The following is a 22781-nucleotide window of genomic DNA, read 5'->3' as shown; positions in this document are numbered from 1 at the left end:
TCCCTTCCCGGGACATAACGGGGGAGCTTAAAAACACGCTTTCTCAGACCAGACGGGGTTCCGTGTCTGCAAAGCGTTGCCCACACCGAGCGAGCCGGGAGTAAACCAGAAAGGGCGCCCGCAACACTGTTGCAACCCGACCTGCGACTCCGCAGACCGGATCCAGGAGTGCGATCGGCCGTTCGCTCCATCGCAAAGCCTCAAGCCTCGGGTTCCACTCGGTTCCCTTCCTCCGCCCCCCGCCCCCGCCCACCCTCTCACCTAGCTGGCTGGAGCGGCCCCTTTAAGAATCGGCCCTCCGCGCTCACCCCCTCCGCGCTCCACCCCCCCACCGCACGGCGCGAGCTCCCGCCCCTTTCCCGCCTGCGGGAGCCGCGACGGGCTCGGCCGCCCGTCCGTCACGGCAACGCGGGCTCTGATTGGCCGCCGTGCTGGGGCCCGGGAGGCGGAGCGGGAAGGCCGGAGAAACTAGTTTGTTGGCGGCGCCGGTGGACGGCGGCGGCCGGGCGGCCGGGGACGGCGGGAGTCGGCTCGGGGGCCGAGGGGGTCGCGGGGGGCGCCAGGAGCCGAGGCAGGACGAGCCGCGATCGCGGCGGCGAACCCGGAGCAGTAGCTGCGGGCGGCGGCGCCCGAGCGGTGAGTGTCCAGGGCCCGGGCGGGGGGCGCGACCGCGGCGCCCTGGACACCGGCGAGGGACCCTGCGCGCCCCGGGGAGAGTGGGGTGTCCGCGGTGGAGGGGCAGCACCCCCAAGGCCGACCCCCTGGACAGCGGGGGCCCGGGGCCATCAGGGACCCGGGGAGGGTCTGGGAACGAGGGGGCGGTCAGCCTTGTAGGTGGACGTGGCGCGGGGCCGGCCCCCCGGTCTTGGAAGATCCGCTAGAGGGAGGCCCTGCCCGCAGGGGCTCGCTCTGTGCCCCGTCGCCCAGACCTGGTGTCCAGCCCTGGGCCACCGGCCGCCTTTCATCCCGGGGCCAGCGGGGGTCTTCGGGTCTCTGATTGCAGCGCGGAGAGGTCAGAGGTCGCGCTGGGAGGCCACTGACCCCCGCTGCAGACCCTCCACCGCCCTGTCCGTTGCTGGGGAGCGAGGCCCTTTCATGCTCTGGTTTCAGATCCCCCCAAGAGCCCCCCAATCCCCCCAGAGGCCGAGGGGGCGGGGGGCGGGGGGGGGGGTGCTGGGAGCTTCGGTCAGTTGAGCAAGTCCATTGGGCAGGTGCCTGAGGCTTTTGCTTTCACTCTCACTTTGGGGAAGCAAAGTGAGGAGGGGAGCTGGCAGTGCCCGGAGAGGAGGCCTGAGTCTAAACTTTTATCAGCTGCATCCCTGGTGGGGACAGGGCGGGCTCCCTGCCCCGATCCTCAGGCTTGAGTATCCTCAGGCTTGGTCAGGAAGTGGGACACGAGGTGGTAGCCAGGACCCCAGCGGAGGGAAAGGAGGGGCCCCAGAACCCCAGGTCTCAGCCCCTGGGGTGGGGGGGGGCTGGCTGTTGCTTCCCATCTGTCATCCGCAGGGTCTGCAGGCGGCTGTGTTTGGGGAGTGTCAGCCTCACTCTCTCGTCCATCCTCTGATGACTGTCTATGCCCACCTGAGCCTTCAGGGAGCCCCAGGACCAGGCTGGCTTCTGGTGCAGAGTCTGTGCCCAGGGCTCCTGGGAGTGCACCCCACTGGCCCGAAGTACGGACGGGATGCCAGAGGCCAGGGAGGTGGGGCGGGACAGATAATTGCTTGAGTATTTCGTTTCCTTCCCCTTTCCCTCCTCCTCCTCCACCTCCTTCCCTTCCTCTGAGTCTTCCTCCGAATCATTCTGTCGGTCTTGGAATTGCCGGGCCCAGGGCTGGCCTCTCCCAGGAGGCTTAGCTGGGCTTGAACTGGTGCTTCCTCCAGGCCCTCCCCTCACTCACCCTGGCCACTGTCGCTGTCCAGACCCTCAGCTCTCTCAGGGCGTCCTCGGGTTCCCAGCGAAGGGCTACACTTGCGTCTGCATGACCTTTAGAGCTTCTGTCGGATTCAGAGGGGCGCATGAAGTTTCCCAGGTTACAGGTTTGCACTGTTTGCTGGCCCTCGTGGCCGGAAGGGTGACAGCTGCCACCCAGTAGGCCCAGTGGGACAGTGTCGGCTCCCTCTGCTGTCCTGAGCGGGGGAGAGCCCCGGGAATGTGGAAGGCTGCTGGGGCGGCACCTGGCATGCAGGTTACCCCCTGGGCATAGCAGGAGTTGTAAGACCAGGCACCTGCCCGCTGCACCCACTTTGCCAGGGAGCTCCTGCGAGACCGGTCGGGTGGGTGGCTGTGCCAGGGAGGGGAGGGGAAGGCCGTCAGGGGCCCCGGCTGCCAGGTGGCATAGGAGGGAGCAGGTTTGTGGGGCGCGTGGCCTGCCTCAGTTTCCCCATCAAGTGGAGGAGGTGGGCACACGTCTGCACAGCAGGTGCCCAGTGCCTCTTTATTCATTTTGTTTGGGGGCCACCCCTGGTGGTGCTCAGGGGACCCTGTGGGCTGCCAGGGATCCAACCCAAGTTGGCCACATGCAAAGCAAGGGCCCTCCCCGCCATGCTGTTGCTTCTGCCCCAAATGCTTCTTTTTTTAAATTTTTTTTTTTTTAAGTTTTCAAAAAACGGTTGGGTCTCCCCAGCAGGGCTCAGGGGGCCCCAGGGCCAGCACATGGTGCTGAGTCCAGAGGTGGCTGGAGGCAAGACCACTGTGGGCTGCAACCCCCTCCCCAGGAAAGCACCTTCTCATTGCTTAGAGGCAAACAGGGGCCGGTAGGACCCCCAGAGGGGTGGGAGGGGACCCCCTGGGCACGCACAAGAGCGGGCCTGACAGGGCCTGACAAGCACAGTTGCTATTTTTATACGTTCAGGCCAGGACATTTTTCTGGAAGCTGCAATTAGGAGGGTTTGGCCAGCTAGTGGTTCGGGAGGACCCGGGGCCATTCCTAAGGGCCAGTTTGTGTCAGAAGGCCAGAAAGCAGAGCTTGCTCTTGGCTAGTGCCCTGTCCTGCGGGTGTTGGGGGGTGGGGGTAAGGGGGGCTCCCAGGATGCACCTGAGGCCAGAGGGAGGCCTGTTTGTGGAAAATGGCTCTGGCTGCTCTGCGCTGATCCAGGGCCCTCCCGAACATTCGAGTGCCCCTCTGTCACCTGAGTGACAGGGCTTTGGGGCAGCACGAGAAGGGGCCAGCTGCTTGGGGGCAGTCAGACGTGGGGACGGTGCCAGGGCTGCCCTGGAACCCCGAGAGGAGCAGCTGGGGGCCAAGGTGCCCACTCTCTGCCCTGCCTGTTGGCTCCAGTCCATCCCCTGACACTCCCTGCCCTGCATCCTTCCCTGAGACGCTCATCCAGGCAGCGTGAGGTCACTCTGGGCCCCAGGAGCAGTTCCAGCAAGACAAGAACCCTCAGATCAGACTTGCTGGAGCCCAGGGCCCACCAGCCACTTCCCCCCAGTCCCCACCAGGGCCAAGGGGGGGCCGGGTCCCAGGCCCTGGCATTGAACCAGCAGGCCCAGCTGATGGGGTATCTTTGGGAGTGGCCCCCAGGCCCCCTGGGAGCCCCCAAACAAAGTTAATAATTTAAATGCTAATTAAAAATTAAAGAAAACTGGGGACCTGCCCAGGCTCTGCTGGCTCTGGCCGGGCCCCGTCCTCCGCACCAGGGAGGAGCATCGGAGCTGAGCTGAGCTGCAATGGGACCACATCGATTCGGCCCGGGCTGCCCGGGGGCACTGGAGAGCCCGGCCGTTGCCCATACGTGCAGCTCTGGCCAGGGCCAGGGTCCCCTTGCCCACTCCGAGTGGCTGCAGGACCGGGGGGGGGGGGGGGCGGTGCTGGCAGGATGTGTGCAAGGGAAGTTCCCAGCTCCACCCCCCACACCTGGCCACTCACCCCAGTTCCTATGCCTGCCGCTGGTCAGTGAGTCTCTGTGTGGGCTGTGGGTCCGGCAGGTCACACAGGAGGCAGTGGGGTCCTCCCAGCTGGACGCAGGGAGCACAGGAGCCTGGCGGTGTGATAGGCAGAGACAGGACAGAAACAGAGACAGATGGAGAGATACACAGAGACAGATGCGGGAGGGAGGCACAGACAGACACGGAAATATACAGACAGACAGAAACAGATGGGGAGACCGACACAGACACAGAGACAGATGGGAAACAGACAGACAGATGGGGAGACAGACATACAGACCTGGAAACAAGACAGACAGAAACAGATGGGGAGACAGACACACAGACACAGATGGGGAAACAGAAACAGATGGGGAGACAGACACACAGACAGAGACAGATGGGGAGACAGACACAGATAGAGACAGATGGGAAACAGACAGACAGAATGAGGAGACAGACACACAACATGGAAACAGACAGATGTGGAGACAGACACACAGACACAGATGAGGAAACAGACAGATAGGTCGGTTCTGCTCTGGGCTTCTCCTGTCCTGCCTGTGCTGGGCTGGCCCCAGGAGTCGGGGTGGACAGGACTGTGGTTTAGCTCCTGTGGCATGACCCTCCCCTGGGCTGTGGTTGTGCTTGGCGTTGAGAATGCTCAGGTCTGCCTGCCCCCCTGGACACCAGAGGCACCCTCAGCCCCTCTGGGAGCAGGCTTGTCCATGGGCACCAGGACCCCATTGGGTGGGAGTGTCCTCCTGCCCCTTTGTTCCTGCCCTGGCCAGGGAGGGCCACACAGGGGACTTCCACGGGGACTTCCCCATGGCTGCTTTCCGGATCGGCCACACTCAGAGGCACTCCTGGGGCTGTAGCCAGAATCCGGCAGCCCCGAGGGGTTCAGAGGGGGGCCCTGCCCCCCGCTTCCTGCCACTGGAAGAATCTTCATGGTCCCATGGGGCTCAACTTGGTAAACAGAACCTTGACAGGAGGCTCTGGCTCTTCTCCCAGGAGAGCCTGCAGGCCCCACAGAGGCAGGTTGGCCATGGACACGATGGAGACGTGGGGGGGGGGAGGGGTAAGGATGGGGAGGCCCCTAATGGCTGAGCCTGGGTTTGCTCCCCGCCCGCGGGCCCCCAGCACTGCTGGATATGGCGCTGGCCGCTCTCAGAAGTGCTGAGCCAAGTGGCATCCCCCACCCCAATAATATGATAGCCTGGGCTGGGCTGGAGGCTGCCTTCCCCCTCACCCCTCACCCCTTCCCGGCCTCCACTAAGGCTGGGCCGCTTCCGGACCAAGAGGTAGGTGCTGGGTCCACAGGGGCCCTGAGGGGCAATGCCAAGCCACCACAGGGATGAGCACAGGCTCTAAGCCAAATGTGGGAACGGGTGGTGCCACCTCCCTGTGGACCCCGGCCACTGTCTGGGCACAGCAGCCCGGCCCACAGCATTCCCGTGCTTGTGCCGACATCAGACCCAGGACCTGGCTCACTGGGCCAGCCTCCTCGGCACCCCCTTCCGGGCCCGCTGTGCACCCTGTCCCAGTGGATGGGCTGTGTGTGTTTGGGGGTGGCGGGGGCGGCCCCGTGGCTCTGCCTGAACCTTGGTCGAGTGTGCGGCCTGTAGATAAGACCTGGCATGATCTTTGGCCTTAGCTCTATAGCCCAGAGTTGGCAGGAACTTCACTGGCGCTTGGCTGGGGATAGAGATTGAGGGGTCAGTGGCGTATGTCCCTGGGATACTGGCTAGCAGCCATTCACAGTGGCTAGAGGGTGCAAGGCCTTCTGAGTTCAGATGACCAAGGCCGAGGGACACCAGGTCTGGGCCCTCTTGTTCCCCCAGCCTGAAGCCTGTGCACTCCCTGTACCCCCAACCCTCTCTCCGGGCTTGCCTGATCTGCCTCCTTCCAGCTGGCCTGACCCCGGTGGCACTAGATTCTCCATGTGTCGGGGATGGTGGGGACACAGGCCCAGTGGGCAGCCCCCAGGGAGTAGGCACTGATCCCCCCCCCCAACACTGGCCTTAGCTAAGGAGCTCGAGTTGGCATCCTGCCTAGCATGGGGGGTGGGGGTCATGCCCCTTGTAGGCTCGGCCCTGGCCTGGCTCCCAGAAGGTTTCAGAGAAGGCGTGGGCCAAGCACTCAGGAATGGGGCAGAGGCCATGCTGGCCAGAGATCAGGGCCCAGCGGCCGGACACTGCAGGGGGCCTGAAGGGGGATAAGGGCTGAGCACATGCAGCTGAAGTGGAGAAAGGGATATGGAGATTGGGCAGCTGGGCCATGGGGGGGTGGGGGGCACCTCCACATTCACCTGAGATAACCAGTGGCCAGCCTGCCAGGGCATGGAGGCGAGCGGGGCCTGGGCGGGGTCAGCACCCTCCCCTCTCCCTGCAGGCGCCTCCACCCCACCCCACTCCAGGGAGCCCCGAGGTGTCCAGGCTGATTAAGTGGATCCAGACTCCTAGCTATGAGGCCACCCTGCAGCAGGGTGCTCGTCCAGTGGACCCCATCGTTCTGGCCACACCCACTCAGCAGGCCCTGCTTTTTGCCCCCGTGGGCTCAGGCTGTCGGAGCAGTGTCCGCCAGAGCCCCTGGGCCGGATGCAGGTCAGGGTCCAGGCTGCCACCACCCCAAGGTCAGTGGCCAGAGAACTGCTGCCCAGCGCTGGACCCGGACCCAGCCGAGCGAAGGGAGGTGGGGGAGGGCACGGCTGGGTCTGAGCGTCCTTCCGTCCGTCTCACGGTGCGGTGCTTGTCCCCGCAGGTGAGCACGGCATGTCGTTGAGTGTCCACGAGACCCGCAAGTCCCGAGGCAGCACGGGCGCCCTGGGCGTCACCCTGTTCCACAAGGCCTCGCACCCCGAGTGCGTGCTGGCCCAGCTCAACACGCTGCGGCAGCACGGCATGTTCACGGACGTGACGCTGTGGGCGGGTGAGCGCGCCTTCCCCTGCCACCGCGCCGTGCTGGCCGCCTCCAGCCGCTACTTCGAGGCCATGTTCAGCCACGGGCTGCGTGAGAGCCGCGACGAGGCCGTGCACTTCCGGGACAGCCTGCACCCTGAGGTGCTGGAGCTGCTGCTGGACTACGCCTACACCTCGCGCGTGGCCATCCACGAGGAGAACGCCGAGTCGCTGCTGGAGGCGGGCGACATGCTGCAGTTCCCCGACGTGCGCGACGCGGCGGCCGCCTTCCTGGAGAAGCAGCTGGCGCCGGCCAACTGCCTGGCGATGCTAATGCTGGCCGACGCCCACCAGTGCCGCCGGCTCCGCGAGTCCTCGTGGCGCGTGTGCCTGGGCCACTTTGAGGCCGTGCGGCGCAGCGAGGCCTTCGCCAGCCTCTCCAAGGACACGCTGCGGGCCCTCGTATCCAGCGACGAGCTGGAGACGGAGGACGAGCGCACGGTCTTTGAGGCCATCCTGCAGTGGGTGCGGCACGAGCCCGAGGCCCGCCAGGCCCACCTGCTGGAGCTCCTGCAGAGCGTGCGCCTGGCCCTGCTGCCGGCCGACTGCCTGCGGGACGCCGTGGCCCGCGAGGCCCCGCTGCTGGCCGACGCGGGCGCCCAGCTGCTCATCGACGAGGCCCTGCGCTGCAAAAGCCGCATCCTGCAGCACGGCGGCGTGGTCAGCAGCCCCTGCGCCCGGCCCCGCAAGGCCGGCCACACGCTGCTCATCCTGGGCGGCCAGACCTTCATGTGCGACAAGATCTACCAGGTGGACCAGAGGGCCAAGGAGATCGTGCCCAAGGCCGACCTGCCCAGCCCCCGCAAGGAGTTCAGCGCCTCGGCCATCGGCTGCCGTGTGTATGTGACGGGTGGCCGCGGGTCCGAGAACGGGGTCTCCAAGGACGTGTGGGTGTACGACACGGTGCGCGAGGAGTGGTCCAAGGCGGCGCCCATGCTCATCGCCCGCTTTGGCCACGGCTCGGCCGAGCTGGAGAACTGCCTGTACGTGGTGGGTGGCCACACGTCCCTGGCCGGGGTCTTCCCCGCCTCGCCGTCCGTGTCCCTGAAGCAGGTGGAGCGCTACGATCCGGCGGCCAACAAGTGGGCAATGGTGGCCCCGCTGAGGGACGGCGTCAGCAATGCAGCCGTGGTCAGTGCCAAGCTGAAGCTCTTCGTCTTTGGGGGCACCAGCATCCACCGCGACCTGGTGTCCAGGGTGCAGTGCTACGACCCAGGTGAGAATCGCTGGGCCATCCGGGCCGAGTGCCCGCAGCCCTGGCGCTACACGGCAGCTGCCGTGCTGGGCAGCCAGATCTTCATCTTGGGCGGAGACACCGAGTTCACCGCCGCCGCTGCCTACCGCTTCGACTGCGACACGGACCAGTGGACGCGTGTTGGGGACATGACGGCCAAGCGCATGTCCTGCCATGCCCTGGCCTCGGGCAACAAGCTCTACGTGGTGGGCGGCTACTTCGGGACCCAGCGGTGCAAGACGCTGGACTGCTACGACCCCACCTCGGACACGTGGAACTGCGTCACCACTGTGCCCTACTCGCTCATTCCCACAGCCTTTGTCAGCACCTGGCGCCACCTGCCCGCTTGAGCCGTGCCCCCAGGACCCTGTTGGCTCAGCTGCCCCTGCCTGTAGACAGAACAAGTGACCTGGCTGCCTAAGGGGATGGTTAGCTGGTGACACAGCTTGAAGCCCGGCCACCTGCAGCACGTGTAGATGCCTGCATCTGGGCCCAGCTGGGCAAAAAGGGTGGCAACTGGTTGACCTCCGTGACCTTCCACAAGGGTTTGAGTGGTGGGATTCCCTGCGCCTGGCTGGAGGCTGAGTGACAGCAGGCTTTCCAGGCCAGCCCCATCTCCCCTCACCCAGCAGGCGACCAACCTCAGGTTCCGAGGTAAACAACTCACGGCCGAGCCCACTCACCCCAGTGGTGCAGGGGCTCCTGGTGCCCCTACAGTGACGTCCTGTCCAGAGTTGGGGGCCCCTAGCCGGCCAGGAGCTCCAGAAGCAGCCGCCCCTTGGGGCCTGGGCCTTCAACCTGAGCACCCCACCAACAAGCACCCCTAGAGCACTCATGGACAGCTTTATGAGAATCAGTAACCGCCCCGGGCACCTCTTTAGGTCCTGAGGTCACTGGCCTGTAGCCAATGCTGCCCCTGAGCATGTCTGGGCACCCCCCACGGGGTGAGTGAAATCGAGGGGTCCTGGTCTGGAGGACCCACTGAGAGCACAAGCACACACTGAGAGCACAAGGGCTCGTGGAGCTGCCCCCCTGCATGGTGGGCCTGGCCCCCCCACCCCCCAATAAAGCGCTGAGACGGCCCCTGCCTCCCTGGTGCTTCACTTAGGTGGTGAGCAGAGCTGACGAGCTTGTGGCTCTCTGGCTGCCTAAGCCATGCCCCCCACTCTGTGCTGGGGGTGCCGGGGCCAAGGAGGCTCCCGCCAAGTTGGAGGGAAGGGGCACGGGCAGGAGGGTGCGTCTTTCGGAAGTGCAGGAACCACGGGGTGGGGCATAAGCACACCTACACACACACCAGGGATGCACCCACCTGGACTCAGGCAGCCAGTGTCAAGTAGACACTCCGCCATCCTCTCCCTCCTCGGCCCCAGGGTACATCGCAGAGACCGTGCAGTGACCCTGAGTGGTGTCCGAATCCAGTGGCTTCCCCGTCATGGCCTCGTGGCCTTATTCTACACCCCAGCCATCCCCAGGCATGCCATGTCCCCGGAGTGGGCCTTAGCATGGCCCGGGGGCTGGGTGTGTGTGGGGCACCCACTGGCACAGTTGGACAGTGGTAGCCACTCACCTCCTGTCCCCAGAGCTACAGAAACAAGCTCTGCTGGAGCGAGGCCAGCGCAGACAGACACAGGCCGGGACACACTGCAGACAGACAGACTTTTATTGTCCAGGACCGGGGCATTACAGAAGCCGCAGCAGGGACCGGAAAGGAAGATAAATAACGGACAAAGCCCAGAGGCCAGGGGGAGATTCCAGAAAACATAGACAAACAGGACAGTTTAGAAACTGCTTGACTTTATACATAATTATACACGCCCAGGCTGTGCTGGGAACAAAGGCAGAGGTAGGAGGCTGCCACCTCCTGCTCCAAGCCAGGGTGGCCCCCACAGGCCAACAGAATCAGCCGTGAGGGAGGAGGGTGTGCACCTGAGAACAAGGCACCTGCACTCCTCGGAGCCCCTCCACAGCGGGTGGATCAGAAGATCAGGGACTTGTGGGACCGGCCGGTAGGGGTTCTCAGGGAAGCGTGGCACCCCTGCCACCATTCAGAGCAGCAGCCGCCAACCCACCAGTGACTGTCTCCAAGCGGTCAGAGAAAGTACACCTCCCACCCAGGGTGCAGAGCCCTTGACGGGTGACCTCCAGGGTTCGCTCTGTCCCAGAACCGGAGCTTGCTGGAGGTGCGGCTTCCTAACATGGGGGCCCTGTGGGGTGGTGCCCAGATCCCCCTGGGTTTGCAGAACGGCCCCCACGTCTCCAGAGCAGGTGGCCCCGGCCTCACTGCGGGAACACGGGTCTCAGAGACACCTTCCGATTCCCTGACCACAGTTTAACTTATAGGGTAAGAGTGGAGAGGACCTCACTTTCTTCAACAAACCAGAGCAGCATCAGTGCTGGTTCCAGCCCACAGCAGGAGGCGGAGGCTGGGGATCCAAGTGGGCCAGGGGAGCAGGGCCCCACCTCCAGCCCCCCTGGCTTTGTTCTGAAGGGCACAAATCCCACGTGGCAAGTGCAGCGCCGGGGTGCACTCTTCGCTCCCAAGCCGGAGGGGCACCTTCCGCAGTCTCCTGCTGCCCACACTGCATGGCACTGGGGGTGGAGAACCCTGGGCAGCGTGTCCACTCTGGAGTAGTGCCCGCGCGCGCGCGCACACACACACACACACACACACACACACATACACACACACAATAAATAGTCTAAGGTAACAACGAAACCAGACCTCGAATAGACCAGGGCACGTCTCTGTCTGCAAGGCCAGCTTGCAGCCCTTCAAAGCACCAGGGGGTAGATCTTTTCTGTGTCTAAAAAGAACCTTCAAAGATCCATGCTGGTGAGGGCAGAAAAGCAGGAACCAAAGGTCACATTTAAAGCACAGAAAGTTCCAGGCTCTTCCCTGGGGGAGGAACACAAGTGCCCTGGCCTGTCCTGCACAGACCAGCTGGGTCCAGGCCTCGAGCCAACCAAGGACGCACAGCGGAGAAAGGAGTGGGTGGGCAGAGGGGTGCTGGCAGTGGCCCTGGACAGAGCACAAGTAATAACAAGAGACCTTCCGATTGAAAGAGTCTTCTAGAAGCCGGGTTCTGCCACGGGCCTGGCCAGGAGCACTTTGGGTCAGCATGGCAGGCACCATGGGCCGGGTCAGGATCTCTGCCAGGAGGCTGCGGTCACTTCCCAGTGGCCAGCGACAACCAAAAAGTGTCACACCACAGGGAAAAGAGGCACCCCCGGGTAGGCGGGCTCACCGGGCTACACGTTCTCCACCGAGCACCCTCCTAAAGGGACCAGGTGCCAAGGGAGGGAAGGGGCACAGGGCCTGGCCTGGAGGGCTGTGGGCACTGTCTGCCCGGTGTCTGCAGGCGGGTCACTGGCAGTGCCTGGAGATGGCCGAGCGCTGGGCCTTTGCTTCCGTCCCCCCCAGTTAGAGCAGTCTATGTCGGCCCTCACCGGGAACCTCTTCGAGCCAAGACCCTGGCCCGCCTTCCCGGACGTGTGATGCCAGGCTGGGTCCCGGGCAACGGCGTGCAGGGCGGGCACGGGCAGGCAGGGCTCCTGGAGCTCAGCAGAAGATCTCCTCACCCTCCGCTGCCTCGTCGGCCACGGGGCCATCTGCAAAGGGCCAGACAGGAAATCCAGGACAGGCAGAGTGTCCGGCAGCCCCCCCGTTCCCACCGGTCCTGAGCAGTCCCCGCTACTGGCTCTACTGCCCAGTCCAGAGCACTGGGGCTCAGGCCTGGGGGGCCCCACGGCCAAGGCAAGGTGGAGGTGGGGGTCACCCGGGCTCGGGGGCCTTGACCCTGGGGGACACTCACCAGTGGACTGAGCGCGGTTGCCTCTGCCTTTCTTCTTCTCCTTCTTCTTGTCCTTTGTCTTGGCCAGGCCGAAGAGGCGCGTGGAGCTGGCCGCTGGCGCGGGGCTCTGCCCCTCCGGCTGCCGGTGTGTCTGGCTGGCAGAGCTCAGGAGGTGGAAAGGCCCTTTGTCCTTGTGTGTCCGCGAGAGGCTATTCCTCTTGGGGGACACCGGGAGGTCCGAGTCCGGGGAGCCTGACTTGGCTACAGGCGGTGTGGAGGGCGGCGGGGGCTCCTCGGGGTTGGGCAGGAAGGACGGGATCCTCAGCAGCTTGGCGTGCGAGTGGGAGCCCTGTGTGGGGCAGGCGGGGGTCAGCGGCCGTCGGGGCCTCCGAACCAGGACGGCCCTCACTGCCGCCCCACCCCCGGCCCCGCGCACCTGTCCCAGGCGTTCCGTGTCCCGCCTCAGCTGCTCCTGCTCGCGCTCCAGCTGCTTCTGCGCGGCCCGGAGCCGCTCCAGCTCGGCCTGGTAGGCCCCACGGCGCTGCTGCAGCGCCTCCCGTTCGCGCTCCAGGTCCCGCTGGCCGCGCCGCACCTCGTCCTCCCGCTGCGCCAGCCGCGCCTCCCGCTCCTGCAGCTCCCGCTCCCGGGCGTCCCACTGCCGCTCGCGCCGCCGCTGCTCGTCCAGGTGCTGCGCCTGCTGCCGCTGCAGCTCCGCCAGCTCCTGCCGCTGCTTCTCCAGGCTGCGCTGCTTCTCCTGCTCCGCCAGCGAGCTGGGCCGCGTGGGGTGCCGCGCGGGCACCCGCTCGCTCAGCAGCAGCCTCTGGTCCTCGATGTAGCTGTCCTGCTGCAGCACCACCCCCTGGGGAGAGGCGGGCGTCGGCCGTGCTGCAGGGCAGCCCCTGGGAGGTGCGGGAAGGGGGCCCGCCAGAGACGGAGGGGACTCGGGCCCCAGGCCCCCTCTCCGCCCCGTGCTCCCTCGCCACCCAGGAGGGAGGGCGTGCCTACCTGCAGGGAGCTGAGCAGCTCGTGGAGATGGGCGACACTCTGGACCACCTGCTGCAGAGCGGGGATGAGAGGGTGGTCAGCTGAGGCCGTGGTCGGGACCCCCACTCTGGCTGTGGCCTGAGGGGACAAGCCCCCGCATGGCACCAAGAGCAGAGCCAGGCCCCAGACAAGCCGCCACAGCGGCACGCGGGGACGCTGGAGGCCAGACCCCATCCACCCCTAGGAGGGGACCCCACCAACAGCAAGGTGAGGCCCGGAAACCACCGTAAGTCAGCGGGCTTGGCAGAGACGAGGGCTGGGGAAGAGAGGACCACGCGAATGGACCCCAGGTTCAATGTTCTTTTTGAATCATTTTTAGATCTTCAGGCAGAATCAATGAAAACAACCGCCCACCAAAAGTCCAACTCTCACCCTCATAAAAGTGGGGCGCTGGGCTAAGGGACCTGGTCTGCACCTGGCACCAGATGGTCCCTGCAGGGTCGCTTGGAAGCTACCCCCAGCACCGAACCAGCAGCGGCTCCCAAGCACCGAGCTGTGTGGGGCCCAAAAGCAAAGTCAAAGCAAGTCTCACACAGACGAGTAAGAAGTAGAGGAACACGCAGGGAAAACTAAGCGTGTGGCTGGAGAGAGCGCTGAAGGCGCGTGCCAGGCACGTGGCGGTCCCGGGTTCCAGCCTGTCACCACATGGTCCCCGCCAAGCACTGTCAGGTGTGTCCCCACAAAAAAACAAAAAACAAAAAAGAACACAAGCAATTTACCAAAGATATACAAATGCCCGACTACCGAACCATTAAAAAGGTTTCAACCTCACTGAAATCAAGTAAACGACAAAACGGAGGCTCTCTGAACTTATCAAATCAATACAACACGAATTTAAAAAGAATATTCCAGGATAATATAATTCAGGGGCCAGTGATTAAGGCGCTGCCGTGCTGCGTGGACCCTTGAGCCCTGAGCACCACCAGGAGCGTGCGCCCTGAGCACAACCTGGAGCAAGCCCTGGGCACTGCCAGGCATGGCCCCCAAATAAGCAAATAACAACAATAATAATAGTAATAATAACAATATCCGGGGGGTGGGGATGTTGGGGATGAGGCCAGTTGGGCCAGTTGGGCACAGGCCTCATGAGTGTGGGGATGTGCACTGAAGACCCTACTGGTGCCCCGGCCGAGTCCCAAATCCCACAGCAGCCCAAAGTGTAGAGAGGGCGGGAGCCTGGGCAGCCCTCCCGGAGGGCAGCGGGGAAGTGAGGGCGAAGCAGGGGTCCACATGAGGAGCGGCTAGAGTGGGCGATATGAGCGAGAGCGCGGGCTGGCGGCCAGCACCAGGCTGGCCAGTGTCTGTCTCCAGACCAGCAGCAGCAGAACGCCAGGGGCAGGTGCCAGGCCACCAGCACCGGGACACAGTCAGCCCTTAGCAGCGTGCCTGCCCACCTTCCCTGCTGGCCAGCGGGAGCACGTCCAGCGTCTGTTCCCACGGCCCGCGGCCTCTCCAACAGAGGCTCCTTTCTAGGTTTCTCTGGGGGCTGGGATACACGGTCACTCGCCTTTGGGGACACCATTCATATCCCGGGGGGTGCAGGCACAGAAGGGCAGGGGAGACGGGCGCGGCCGAGCAGGGCGGCAGTGGTGCAAAAGCACCGCCCCTTACCTCACTGTTTCTCTTCAGCATGAACACCAGGTTAGCGTTTCCACCCTAGCAAACAGGAAGCCAGCGTCAAAGTGAGCACACACAGAGAGGGGCGACACTGTCCTCCCCCACAAAGTTCCAGAGACCTACAGACCAACAGAAGTCCATCAAATCCATTTAAAGAAAAAGAGAAATGCCCCCGAAGTCTGGGGCGAGAACAGGAGTGGAGCGCATGCCTCAAAGGCACACGGTCCCGAGATCAGGCCCCACAGATGTGGACGGAGCTCTGGGCTTCTCCAAGCACTGGACACCCGGCCACAGCACCGGGCCACACGCTGCTCTGAAGAGGCCCCGTTCGCCAAAACCTTGAGGTGAAGCTGCTTTCTTGTGGGTGGGGAGGGAGGGGGGACTGGGCTGCTCGAGGGCCTGGCGGAGGGGACGGCGTGGGCAGCACAGCGCCCCTCCACCTGCCCGCAGCAGGAGAAGCACAGACCCGCAGGAGTCAGGGTGCTGGGCACGAACCTTCTTCAGGCCACTGTCCGACTCTGTCCTCCTGAGATCCTGGCCATCTTCCCCCTCGTCCTTCTCACCTCCTGCACAAACATTGTTTTCTAAGTGTTACCCAAGAAAGGCCACAGCACACAGTTTCAGGGGGCCCAGAGTGCCCACCCCCAGGGAGCCCGCAGGACAGGAAGCCACCGGGGTCGAGCCCAGAGGTCAAGCAAGTGTGCCCGCGCCCCGGGCACCTGCTCACCTTTACACGCGCTCATCTGATGGCTGTCGAAGCCACCGAACGTCTCTGCTCTCCTGGGCAGAGACACGGGGCCCACCGCACCATCCTGCTCCACGGGGCTGCTGACCGCTGGTCCCAGGGAGCCACCCAGGCTCCCGCTCACCAGGCTCTGAAGGGCCTCCACTGGGAAAAGGAGACAGGAAACGGTGACTTCCCTCTGAGGACAGCAGAGGGGGCAGAAGCCCTGGGGCACCCCGATAGCAGGTAACCAGGGAAGCAGCGGCTTCTCGGAAGAGGGGGCCAGGAGGGGGCCAGGAGCCCGAGCATCTGCGTTCTCAGACCTCAGACGAGGGAGCCCCTCTCCGGCACCACGCCCCAACAGGAGAGCCGGAGAGTGGGGTGTGCAGGCGGCAAGGGCAGGTGGAGCGGGAAGGCAGCTGGGAGCAGCCACACTCTAGACAGAATCACTCCAGGACAGCGAGTCCCTGGGAGCGGGAATAGCGACAGGCCCCAGAAACAGGCTTGACAGGAGGGCAGGGAAGCGCCAGGCCGTTCAAGCCGCGGACTCCGTCTGCCTCTCTGAAGGGAAGACAGAAGAAAAACTACCAGGAACAACCCAACTCTGAGCTGCCTCCAAGACAAACCCCCGTAAAAGGAGGGGCTGGTGCAGGGGCACCTGAGCAGACACAGGAGGCGGGAGCAGCTGGGCCCCAGATGGGAGCTCTGAGGAGGGCAGGCCAGAGGGGGCGGTTTGACGACCTGGCCTGGGCTGGTGCTTCTCAGGTGGCACACACTGAAGTGAACACCTGGGGTTCCATTCTGGGGGCTGTGTCCCACCACCAGGGAGGAAATGACCTGTGTGCGGCTGCCCGAGACACAGGAGGGCACGGCGGACACTGTCCCCTCCTAGGGAGGAGGGCGCACGGCCAGTCACCTTCGCTGATGGCACTCTTCATCAGCGGGGCTCCTCGGAGCGCCTCCTCCGTGTTGGAGCGGAAGAGGGGGGTGCGGGGGCCGGGGCCCGGGGGGCTGTCCTCCGGCAGCGCCATGTCCCGGAAGATCATCTCCTTCTCCTCCAGCAAGAGCAGAATCTGCTGGTCCTTCTGCTGCAGCTGCTCTGCAGGGCACAGGGAGGAAGGAGCGGGGTACTGAGCCGACACGCAGCTTCTCAATGTCAGCACCTCTGGGTCCCACTGTCCCCCACTGCTCCCCCCCCACCCCGACGCCCTGTCCTGCAGCACAGCACAGCCCACGCCTGCAGCCTCACCTTTCAGCTCGCGGGCTCTGGTGTCCAGCAGCCTCTTCTCTTCCTCACTCTCGCTCGGAACGCCCTCATCCTCATCCCTGTTCCTGGGACACCACATAGTCAGCCCTTCCCTTGGGGGGGCGGGGGGTGAGGAATCCCCTGGGGCCGGTCTGGGGCGGGGGGGGGGGGGGGGGGGCGGGGCTGGGCAGACTCACAGGGTGTTGATCGTGTCCTGAATGCTCTGGATCCAGCTGTTGCGCTCCTCCTTGGAGCTGGCGTGCACCTCTACCATCTCTGGGTCCTTCCCCCCCATGCTGATCAGAAACAGCCCTTTCTCCTCGTGGGCCACTTCTCTGACAATCAGCTTCTTTAACGAAATCACTGTCGACTTCTGGTCCTGGGAAAAGGAGAGGGGAGGGCGGCCCATATGATGTGTGCCCGGGGCCCCAACCCTGGGGGGCCGAGATCTGGTGTGCCCCAGGGCCCTAAGTCTGGGGGCCTGGGATCTGGTGTGCCTCAGGGCCCTGACTCTGGGGGGGCAAGGATCTGGGTTCCAGGGGTTCTACCTGGGGTGGGGTGGGGATGCGGGATTTGAGGCAGACGGGCTCTCTGTGCCTAACCATCAAGGCGGCCAGAGGACAGGAAATGCTCTTGTTGCCCTGCTGGCCACCACAAATCTACTCAAGGGCTCCACATGACCCCGGGTTTCTGGGTGGTTCTTCACACCGCTCTAGACCAGCGTCAGGCACTAGCCAAGCACGCATGCGAGCCTAGTGCCACAGCAGCTTCATGACAAATGCCGAAGGTGCTCCAAGGGGCTCTGAGCTGAGGAAAAGCTCACCACGCCCACCCTGCCCACTGCCCACACTGGCGCAAACAGGGCCCGGCTTACCAGCGAGGCAAAGACGTACTTCTGGTCTTTCTCTTGAAGGAAAACCAGAATGTCCGAGAGCAGGACTGCCTGGACCTCTGGAGGGTGAAGGGGACGGTCAGAGCTTTCCCAGAAGACCCTCGGCCACACCCATGGCAGCCGCCCCCTACGGGCTCCTGTCGGGTCGCAGGGTGTGGAGGCAGGGGAGTCTCAGACAGGCACTTTGCCCAGCTCCCACCACAGCACTGGGGGTGGGACCGCAGAGCACTAAGAACTGCCGGAGGGAGCACAGCAGAGCCCAAGTCCAAGGAGACCCTGCACCCCCAAACCAGAGCAGCACCCCGTGCACAGCAGCTAGGGAAAGAAGACCACCTCCCGCCTCCTCCTCCTTCTCCTCTTCCTCCTCCTCCTCCAGGCCACCGCCTCTTCTTCCTTCTCCTTTTCCTCTCCCTCCTGCCCCCCTCAGGGGAAGCCCAGAGAGAGCCGCACATAGGAGCCTGATCTGAGGTGTGTGGGACAGAGCAGAGCAGGCCCTGCACCATCATCCCGTATGCCCCTCCCTCAAGGGCATGTTTCCTCTGACAACACTCAGCAGCCCACCCTTCCCCGCAAAGCTCGGAGATGCAAGTTTTAACTGCCCGGGACCTTAAGGTTTACTTTCCGATCGGTGGTGTTGGAGTACAAGAAGCTTAGGTTTACCTGGTTACACCCATCAATCTGGTTACACCCATCACAGTGCTCCGAGGCACTTCCACTTCCATTGTGTTTATCTGTAAACAGTCTTCCCTATGCTCTCCTTCCCACCCAGTTAATCAGCTTTCCCCTTAATCAGACTTTGTTAGTTTGTAAGATCAGTTTCCCAGAAATCTATGATTTTATATGTATGAGTGAAATATTGCCTTTCTCCTCTCCTTATGCCTTATGAACAGTTTACCTTAAAGTAATATCCTTTTTGTATAGATACAGGAAGACCGTTAACATTATGTTTTGTAACTTAGGATTTGATTGGCTTTGAATATTATTCACTCCCGGGCATCTGCTTTCTCGACTTAAGCCTCAGTTGCCCTTAGTTCCTAACACCCCAAAAGCAGAGTCCCGACGAGGGACTGAATGGACCCAGGGCAAGCGGTGAGCTACCCTGGCAGCAAAATGGGCCAGGCCAAAGTGCCATGATTCTTAACTATAAGTTAAGAGTTTCATCATAGACAAATGCTGTCATGATCCAAAGGTAACGACGAGACTAGGATCCTGCTAGGGGTGGGAAAGACCATCTGGCCTGAGCACTGTAGCTTGAGATCGAGATGGCCCTAGGAGAGCAATTCTATAAGTTTAAGATAGTTCTTACTGTATCCATACAAAATGGTTTATATTATATATTCTTATATGCTTGTCAACAAGGAGAGGAGAGACACACCCTTGGGATTCCGCTCTAGGGTGGGTCCTCCTGCTGAGGAAGGATCTGTCCTAGGAGCGGCCTTCCCCGAGGCTAAGATTTCTACCCCTATTGATTGTGACCGCACCTATGTGTAACTGTTTCCCCAATTCCTCATGGAAAGTGGATTTAACTAGACTGGAGGAGTGGGCTGGGGTGGAGAGAGATGAGAACCCAGACTCCAGAGAAGGAGGATGAAGGGGGATGGAGGAGAATGAAGTAGCATGGGGGAGGAGGGAGAGACAAAGAGCAGAGACAGAAGCAGAGACAGACAAGAGAGACTGGTGTAGATGGAGAGAGGAATGAAATAAACTGCTACTAATACCAACCAGCCTGGCCCTCGTTCCTTCCTCCGCCTGACCATCGCCATCGACCTCCCCGGGGCGGAGAAGGGTGAGACTACTGAACGCGGGCAGCGGGAGAGATAGAGCCACCGCCGCTGTGAGTGCCGTGCCCCCCCCCCCACTTTGTGTGAGATTACACAAGTGGGGACACTGGGGTCCCTGGTCATGCTCCCAAGGTGCCCACCCGCCGCACCCCGGGGTGGAACTTCACCTTTCAGCCTCCCGGCCGCGCTCTTCAGAAACACACTCCCGTCCCGCACCAACTTCTTCCGCTTCAGGTCCTCCTTGGCCAACATCTGGCCACTCTTCATCCTCATGATCGACTTGCTATCTGTCTTCATGTAGATCTCGTTGAGTCGGACCTTCTTCTCGTAACTCGCTACTTTGCTGTCCACGGCTCCAATCACATCCTTGACCAGGCCCAGGGACTGGGCCACCTCTTCCTGCTCCGCGTCGTTGTCTGGGAAGGGAAGCGCAAGTGGGCCTGGTCCCAGAGCAGGGGAGGAAGGGGGCCCCGCCCAGTTCCAGGCCACCCCTCTCGCTGACAGCACTGGACACTCAGTGACGTGGACAGCACGCAGGTACACGCCCCACTCCACAGCCAAGGGGAGTGGGCAGGCCCAGAACGGTGGACAGGAACTTACTGTTGACAAGGTTCTGGGCTTCACCTGAACTGCTCAGGGGGCTGACCGATGGGGATACTGGGATGGCCAGTGCAAAGAGGGAGGCTGTTCTCACCCCATGGCCCAGGCATCTGACAGCTCACGATGCGGCCCCTCACACCCAGCCTAGCCCCAGTCTACACAACGCCTCAAGGTTTCATTCAAGAAAATGATTTCAAGGATCAAACCAGGATCCCTTTTCAACTAACCAGGGTCCCCTGACAGGGGAAGGGGAGACTCACCTTTGGTACACTGCAGAATTCTCTGAAACAACACCGGGTACTTGGTGATCCGTTGTGTGACAAGCAATATGCACTCTGGGATTCCAAGCCGCCGCACCACGGAACTGCTCATCTTCTTCTGCAAGGGAGGGAAGGCATGGTCAGAGGCGTTAGGGGACCAAGGTGCAGGCTGGGGGCGCCGGCAGCTCCAGAAGTACCTTCACAAAGGCCTGGAAGCGCTTGTCCCTGGTGTAGAGGTCCTTGAAGTAGCTGACGGACTGGTTGTGCTGCCCACAGAACTTGCCGTACGTCTTCTTCAGGCGCTCTGCGTTCTCCCCGGAAAACTGGAGAGAGAGCCGCAGTTAGGCCCTAAGCTCACGTTCCTGTTTGGATAACGTCTTCGTCTATTTGTAAAGTCCCCTGGGTCCCTTGAAGGAGTTCAATGGTGCAGGCAGCCATGATGGAAACAGCCCTGGCCTGGACTCTGAGCCTCACGCGCAGCCCTGTGCGTGTGTCAGAGAGCCCGTGTGAATGTGTTAGAGAGCCCATGTGAGGGTGTCAGAGCCTGTGTGCACATGTCAGAGAGCCTGTGTGTGTCAGAGTCCACGTGAGCATGTCAGAAAGTCTGTGTGACTGTGAGAGGACCTGTGTGAGTATGTCAGAGAGCCTGTGTGCGTGTCAGAGCCAGTGTGCGAGTGTCAGAGAGCCCGTGTGAGCGTGTCAAGAGTCTATGAGCGTGTCAAAGAGCTCATGTGAGCATGTCAGAGAGCCCATGAGCACAAGTCAGAGTCCCACGTGAGCATATCAGAAAGTCCATGTGTCAGAGAACCTATGTGCATGTCAGAAAACCCATGTGCGCGTGTCAGAGAGCCCATGTGAGCATGTCAGAGCCCACGTGAGCATGTCAGAGAGCCCATGTAAGTGTATCAAAGTTTTTGTGAGCATGTCAGAAAGTCCGTGTGAGTGTCAGAGGACCTGTGTAAGTGTGTCAGAAAACCCATATGCATGTGAGAGCCTGTGTGAGCACCAGAAAGCCCGTCTGCATGTCAGAGAGCCCGTGTGAGCATGTCAGAGCCCGTGTGAGTGTGTCAGAGAGCCTGTGTGTAAGTCAGAGCACCCCCTGTGCAGAGGTGTGCACGTCAGAGGGGCTCAAAGGCTCCCACTGTCTCATTCACATGTACAGAGCGGCCAGACCAAACGGGCAGAGGTAGAATAGTGGTTGCCGAGGGAGGCTGGGTAGTTAGAGGGCTAATGAAATGTTCTTAGAGCTGTAGGACTATGCAGATACACTGCAAACCTCTGAACGGTGCACTTTCAATGGTGGCTCGTGGAACGTATAGCTCCTGTGTCAGTGAAGCCACGGTGCACTGTTTACAAAGCAGACAGAGGGGTCAGAAAATACGAAGCTGACCCGGGGTTCAATCTCTGGCATCCTATACCCTATCCTATCACCCTGAACTTGCCAGAGTGACCACTGAGCACAGAGCCAGGATTAAGTCCTGAGTACCACCAGATGTCGCCCAAACGTAAATACTGATGTGCTGTAGAGAAGTTCAAACCGACTCGCACAGAAGCGGAAGCAGCAAGGCTGGGAGGGGTGGGGGGGTCGGGGGGAGCCATCGGCTTCTGAGCGCCCAAGGGACATCTGACGCCACTCGCCTGATTGACCAGCACGTCCCCCATTCTCCTGATGAGGAAGTTCCTGTCGCTTCTGTCCACCAGCGACTCCTTCCTGCGCTCCAAGATGCGTTGCAGAAACTGGCTGTGGATGCTGAGGAGCTCGTCCAGGCAGGGAAAGAGCTGGTCCACCGTCTGCTGCTCGAACAGCAGCTCCGTCATCATGCCGCGGCTGTACACGTCGCTCATGATCTTCAGCGTGCGGAGGTGGTGCAGCTCTGTCTGCATCAGCTCTGGGGGAGAGACGGACCCGTGACCAGCCACCCCTCCCCAGCACCCCCAGCAGCAGCCTGTGCGGACGCTGATGGTCACTCTTCCCTCTCGGGGTCACTGGTCTCTGCAGACGGGCACAATGGATGCCGTCACCAGGGCCAACAGAACAGATGCCCGGGCCTCCCCTTTCCTGACGCCCGTGCCACCCATGGCTGGAGACAACACGCCATACGCGTGTTTAGCCCTGCGTCCAGAGGCGCTGAGGAGCTAGCCGAACCGTGCCCGGAGTGTTGTCTTGGGGTGTGTTGCCGCAGCCCACCCGCAACAGCTTTCAGGAATCCTGTCACCAGGGGTCAGGACACAGACTTCTCCAGAGGGACGGAGGGAGAGGTGGGGGACAAAGCACCCCCCCAGAGAATGGGGAGGGCCCAGCACGGCACATGGGAACATGTTACACTCCGTCCTTACAGAGCATCTCTGAGATGCTTCACGCTTGAAAATGGACTTTCCAGAGCCCACGAATGCCCAGTGGGGGATGCTGAGCACAGCATGGGTGCGTGTGATGCACGGCATGGTAAGCACACGGAGACCCGCACCATAAATCACTTCCTGCCGCTTCACCACCTCCTTCTTCTGCTGCTTCAGAAACTTGCTGTCCACGGTGCGACTCCAGGACTCTGCCTCCAGCAGCTTCGACTCAGCCTCAAAGTCCCCCATCAGCTGCCCTTCATTCATGTCCGTCCCTACTCGAGAGAGCACAGAGGTCAGCGAGGCCTGGGGGAGCCAGAGAAGGGGAGGCGGCTGGGCCCAGGCCCATGACGCGCACATGGGCTCTCAACCACACTGCAGTCATGACGCCCACCCGGCTCTGTAGGGAACTGGGAGAGGCCCGCAGC

At 62.4% G+C, this 22781-nt stretch overlaps 2 protein-coding genes across 5 annotated transcripts in view; one reads left to right on the top strand and one right to left on the bottom strand.

The window, feature by feature from the left end:
* Positions 1 to 566: 566 nt before the first annotated feature.
* On the top strand, positions 567 to 8558 carry KLHL25 (kelch like family member 25). Its single transcript, XM_056113803.1, has 2 exons — positions 567 to 642; positions 6636 to 8558. The coding sequence occupies exon 2, from the start codon at positions 6642 to 6644 to the stop codon at positions 8409 to 8411; it is 1770 nt and encodes a 589-aa protein (XP_055969778.1). The 5' UTR covers positions 567 to 642; positions 6636 to 6641; the 3' UTR covers positions 8412 to 8558.
* Positions 8559 to 10972: 2414 nt separating this feature from the next.
* The window catches only part of AKAP13 (A-kinase anchoring protein 13), a 76260-nt gene continuing 64451 nt past the window's right edge, over positions 10973 to 22781 (bottom strand). For all 4 annotated transcript variants that reach the window (XM_056113799.1, XM_056113800.1, XM_056113801.1 and 1 more), the window contains 15 exons: positions 22482 to 22628; positions 21655 to 21905; positions 20214 to 20339; positions 20017 to 20134; positions 19324 to 19572; positions 17358 to 17434; positions 16681 to 16862; positions 16487 to 16569; positions 16154 to 16336; positions 15241 to 15402; positions 15009 to 15079; positions 14508 to 14552; positions 12858 to 12908; positions 11874 to 12711; positions 10973 to 11670 (listed from right to left, as the gene is read on the bottom strand). In XM_056113799.1, the coding sequence (XP_055969774.1) occupies positions 11621 to 11670; positions 11874 to 12711; positions 12858 to 12908; positions 14508 to 14552; positions 15009 to 15079; positions 15241 to 15402; positions 16154 to 16336; positions 16487 to 16569; positions 16681 to 16862; positions 17358 to 17434; positions 19324 to 19572; positions 20017 to 20134; positions 20214 to 20339; positions 21655 to 21905; positions 22482 to 22628 (2633 nt within the window). In that variant the 3' untranslated portion in view covers positions 10973 to 11620. The remainder of the gene's footprint in view (positions 11671 to 11873; positions 12712 to 12857; positions 12909 to 14507; positions 14553 to 15008; positions 15080 to 15240; positions 15403 to 16153; positions 16337 to 16486; positions 16570 to 16680; positions 16863 to 17357; positions 17435 to 19323; positions 19573 to 20016; positions 20135 to 20213; positions 20340 to 21654; positions 21906 to 22481; positions 22629 to 22781) is intronic.

This window comes from Sorex fumeus, unplaced genomic scaffold, assembly GCF_029834395.1.
Source record: "Sorex fumeus unplaced genomic scaffold, SorFum_2.1 ptg000024l, whole genome shotgun sequence".
Lineage (NCBI taxonomy): Eukaryota > Metazoa > Chordata > Mammalia > Eulipotyphla > Soricidae > Sorex > Sorex fumeus.
Note: the sequence above shows the minus strand (reverse complement) of the source record. Positions and strands in the feature narration are given on the sequence as shown.

Excerpts from the sequence above, each read along its gene's own strand:
- KLHL25 (XM_056113803.1), top strand. The coding sequence starts at position 6,642 with ATGTCGTTGAGTGTCCACGAGACCCGCAAGTCCCGAGGCAGCACGGGC.